The 4,822-nt window shown below is 36.6% G+C and overlaps 1 protein-coding gene across 1 annotated transcript in view; it reads right to left on the bottom strand.

The window, feature by feature from the left end:
• Window positions 1–2,564: 2,564 nt before the first annotated feature.
• il12rb2l (interleukin 12 receptor, beta 2a, like) overlaps window positions 2,565–4,822 on the bottom strand; it is a 4,860-nt gene continuing 2,602 nt past the window's right edge. Inside the window, exons 7-14 of the mRNA XM_072443463.1 lie at window positions 4,600–4,822; window positions 4,323–4,514; window positions 4,153–4,254; window positions 3,946–4,080; window positions 3,701–3,862; window positions 3,542–3,608; window positions 3,096–3,204; window positions 2,565–3,019 (exon numbers count right to left, since the gene is read on the bottom strand). The exon at window positions 4,600–4,822 is cut by the window's right edge and continues 12 nt beyond it. Of these exons, the coding sequence (XP_072299564.1) occupies window positions 2,660–3,019; window positions 3,096–3,204; window positions 3,542–3,608; window positions 3,701–3,862; window positions 3,946–4,080; window positions 4,153–4,254; window positions 4,323–4,514; window positions 4,600–4,822 (1,350 nt within the window). The 3' untranslated portion in view covers window positions 2,565–2,659. The remainder of the gene's footprint in view (window positions 3,020–3,095; window positions 3,205–3,541; window positions 3,609–3,700; window positions 3,863–3,945; window positions 4,081–4,152; window positions 4,255–4,322; window positions 4,515–4,599) is intronic.

Genomic DNA, 4,822 nt, shown 5'->3' with positions numbered 1-4,822 from the left:
TAGGTGAGGATAGGAACGTAGATTGACCAGTAAATCGAGAGCTTTGTCTTTGGGCTCCTTCTTCACCACAATGGTTCGATGCAGCTTCAAAGTACTGAGTCTACACACTGTTTACTTTTAGTTGATGCACAAGTTATTATAAATATATATCTTTTGCTTTGGAGTAGTCAGGTGTTTACTTGAGACAGCTGAGGTCTGTGTCTGCTGTGGTCAGGTCTGCTGTGGTCAGGTCTGCTGTGGTCAGGTCTGCTGTGGTCAGGTCTGCTATGATCAGGTCTGCTGTGGTCAGGTCTGCTATGATCAGGTCTGCTGTGGTCAGGTCTGCTGTAGTCAGGTCTGCTATGATCAGGTCTGCTGTGGTCAGGTCTGCTGTGGTCAGGTCTGCTGTGGTCTGCAAGGCTCTGGGCAGCACAGACAGGAGGAATAGACCAAACTCACTGGTCAGGACCGTCAGCTCTGCTCTGGACACCTGTTTCCCTCTGGAGAAGATGGATGAGAATGATAATCATTAGGACATTGATATTTTATGTACATTTAACAGAGAAAAACTGGAATATATTGTTGACCGATTTACATTGGTCTGTAATACAAAGGCATCTCTTTTCCCAGTCGTTTTTAAAGCTAGTACTAAAAGTTGTTTACTTTAGTGTAAACCTTAGAAGTTAGAACATTATTGACAAGTAAAATCTCTGTACATATTCCATGGAAGTAAATATATTACATTTATATAGAAAACAAGCATGTGCTAGCTGTTTAAACACAGCACACTTCATTATTAAATTGGTAATACAACCTCAAATTTAGTCTCAGCTGCTCATGTGAGTGCACCACTGTCACTTTTAAATATGTTTACATTTATATACAAAGTAGGATATTACCCATTGCACCAGATTATATTATAATTATTGTTTTTTGATTGCACATAATAAAAACATAACTTTCTTTCCCCATTCTTTCTCTAGTTTCCCTTGTTTTTTGTTTAACTTAACCTGAAGAAAACACAATATATAAAAACAATTTGTCTCTTATAATATTTTGGACAAAGATTGCAGAAGGCAAGAGCCGTGAAACCATGGAATATCATTCCAGATGCATCTTTTTGTGTAGCTAAACGTTAGTTTTCCTTCTATTTTATTTTTGGACTAAAATAATTTAGCACTTCTGGTCATTTTACAGGGCAAACTCCAAATGTAAATGGTCTGGCCGTGAGGCTGCAGTCCCGCAGAGGATCGCGGGCAGAGGAGCCGTGCCTTGTCCAGAAAATATAATAGATCTATGGTTAAAAAAATGTCAACTAGTAACCAAACATGCATGGGTCTATTCATTATTATTCTTATTATTTTATATTACAGATAACAATCACAGAGAACAAACAGGAGAAGAAAAAAGCTCAAATAATGTACCAGAAAATATAACATCAGTAACAGCCCTCATGGTGTCCGGGAACATAGGGTGTGATGGTTCCTGGAGGATTTTTGCGTTTTCACAATCATATAACAATTTGACATTACACATACATGATGACTTTGCCTCTGCCTCTTATCACTATCTTCTGCTCACAGGAGGACGGTGATCTTACAAGGAGTTCTATGATTTTGTAGCTCTTTACTATGCTCTGCAGCTTACTTTTGTTCAGTAGAAAGATGGAGTTGTTCTAGCAGATGGAGGGGAAAGTGAAAGTGCTCTCAATGATTGAAATTTGAAAAGTGAGCGTGATGTTGGCTGACAATGAATCAACCATGAGCAAGTACGAACAATGACAATGTTAGACTTGTTTTAGTAAAGGCGATTTATGTTGGAGGGGTTATGCAAATTTGAAGAACTTGTAAAATGATAGGAAGAAAAAACACAAAAAAAAAACAGTTCAGACTCACAATTTACAAAGGGAAATTTGTCTTGGGCTGGAATACAAACAGCTACAACATAATAATACAAGACACATCAGTGCAGCACCTCCAGAAATGTTCAAAGAAAAGAACAGTATAAAAAAGGTATACAAAAAAGCCTGGCTATGACACACTGCTGGCCCCCAAAAAACAATTACCACGGGAAAAAAGGTCACACTCTAATATTTTGCTGTATTACAGTTAGCTCTGATTACCACATGCATTTGCTGTGGCATAGTTTCACTACACAATGTCAAAACATGTATTTCACTCCAGTGTTGGATTCTTTTTTCACTGAGATCTTGTATTGATGATGGGAGGGAGAAAAACTGTACAAAGCTCATCCCAAAGACTCTTGCTGGGGTTCAGATCTGTGGTAGATTAATAGATTTCTGCTTCTCCTGATGTTTTCTCTGCTTGATGCCAATGATTTGACCCTTCTCAAACACACAGACTTCTTTTCCATGACATCCATGTCTTTCCACATGGTTGTTTCAGAATTTAGAAGCCACTCACTGCATCAGTTGGGTCTAAATACAGTGTTGCAGATGAAATGTCATCACCCATGCAGCAGTTATCCAGCAGGAGAGGACCCATTTGCTTAGTTGAATCCAGGTGGTGACTGTTTTTTGGTCAAAAAGTGTATAATAATCTCTAAAAAGGAAAAGATTTTAAAAAAAAACATGTTCTGAACCAGTTAGAAGGTCACAGAATCAATCTGTTCTGAAAGTATTCATTAATGTGAATACAAAGCCAAAGTTACACTATTACAGTCACAATTTCTCTGTCCTTTCTTGCTCATCTATCTCCCTTATATCAAGATCTGTTGGCATGAAGTGCCGTTCATAGCCTGCATCGTCGTCCTCTGAGTTTGAAGAACCAGTACCCATCTCCTCTTCCTCCTCATTTTTTTCTTCATCAGAGTCAATCATTTTACTGTATTCTTGTTTGCCAGATCCACACTGTATCTTTTCCAGCTCCTCTTCTACTGTGACGTCACCATCATCACATTTCATTTTATGGTCCAATTTGGAGTTGAAAGCACACGGTGAGATGTTCACTATTTCAATTATTGATATTTTGGGATGTTGTTCTGTTGTGGGAACGCAGAGCCAAGCCAATGAATCACTTATCTACAGATGGATGGCATAACACAGTTACAAGTTAATCCACTCAAAACTGATCAAGTCAATACCATTAAAATCTTACCTGGTACTTAATTTCCCTGATGATGTTACTATTGTGGGGATCTGGTACTTTCCCATACAAAGAGGAAAATACAATGGGACATGTTTCCCTTTTCCTGAAAACATATGGACTGTATTTAGAGACACAACAAAAAGACAGCAGTATTTGTTTGGTAAATGGCATAATCAAACAGCAGCTGGACCCATCTAATCTTTCTTCCTGTGTCAAGTCACATTAACACAATTTAACTATAACAAGTTGCTTTTTTGCATGTGTGGATTACTTAGGTTGTTCAAATATCTTTTGAAAATGTCATGTTTAATACTATTTGCAGCCACTGCATAGTATAAAAAAATGCAATTATATTTACTGAAATAGAAAAGCACATAACTTTTTACATTTATATCTATGTGATTTTTCTTTTTTAGTTACACAGAGCACATTATAAGTAATTGAAATAGACTCACCAACAAAAAAATCCCAGTATTAGTAATAAACTCAAAATAATTCCCATGAACCATGGTAAGAATCTTCCTAAAAAAAAAAGAAAATCATTTAAACTTTACATGAAAAAATTGAGAAAGTGGACACAGAACATGCAAATTCAAAACTTAATTCCTTCACACCTATGTTTTCAGAGGCCATTGTTTTGAACAGTACAGTAGTATTAGGTCCAGGACCAGTCTGAGTCACAGCTTTTATCCAAACCTCATAATAATGGTCTTCAGCGAGATTCTTCAGCATAAGAGTTCTATTTCCAATTTGCGGGTATGCACTTACATTATACACTATACAAATAAAGTGGTTAATGGTAAGTGGTTAATGTACAAATACAAAGTTATAAAAAAACAATGCATGAGAAAATACATACCCTGATCTTTACCGTACCCTACTTGATAATATGGCGTGACATTATTTTGAACTGACATCAAGACTGTCTCCCAAAGTAACGTAACGTGTGTGCTACCATATGAAAGCACTTTAAATAAAGGTACTTTAGCAGGTACTGAAAAAGAATATTGCTTTTAAAACAGTATTATAAATTGCTAGCGAATTTTAAAAAACTACAAATACGTACTTCCTTGGACAAAGTGTGTAACATCTGTGCAATACCACTGCACTGTGCGATCCATTACAGCTGAGACAGACACTTGATAGGCTGTGTACTTCTTGAATTTCCCTATACATGGAGACACACCAATAAATCAAAAGCAAGTTTATTAAATGTCAACACAGACAAAAACAAACCTTTGATTGTTATTTTTGTTAAACTTCTGTTAACTCTGACCCAATCCAATCCTTCACCCAATGGTGACCCAGCTTCTTTGTATTGCACCACAAATTCATTAATATTGTCAGTAATCCAAGTTACATTCCAGGACACAGTTAATTTGTTTTCCTTCATCTCCAGATCAATGGCTTTTAGATCAGCTATTGTTGCTAAAACAAATATTACATTATATTAATTAGAAAATAATGTATATTTTAATTGTGGTCAAAAAACATATTTAAGTTTAAATGATACCTGGAGTTTCTAAAGCAAGATGAGAAGGTGCCGTCATACCAAGTGCATTGTATGCATTTATACTGACAGATTTAACATCTTTCAGTGAGGAGTTGAGGTAACATTGGACCTCTCTACAGATCAGAAACACTGAGGCTGCAGCAGACTCTTTCAAAGACCAAATAGTCCCATTGTTATAATGCAATTTCCAGTTATATCCTAAAATGTGTCCACGGGCTTCAAA

Source organism: Eucyclogobius newberryi, unplaced genomic scaffold (assembly GCF_026437365.1).
Source record: "Eucyclogobius newberryi isolate DKJ021-1_F unplaced genomic scaffold, fEucNew1.0.hap1 SCAF_13, whole genome shotgun sequence".
NCBI lineage: Eukaryota > Metazoa > Chordata > Actinopteri > Gobiiformes > Gobiidae > Eucyclogobius > Eucyclogobius newberryi.
Note: the sequence above shows the minus strand (reverse complement) of the source record. Positions and strands in the feature narration are given on the sequence as shown.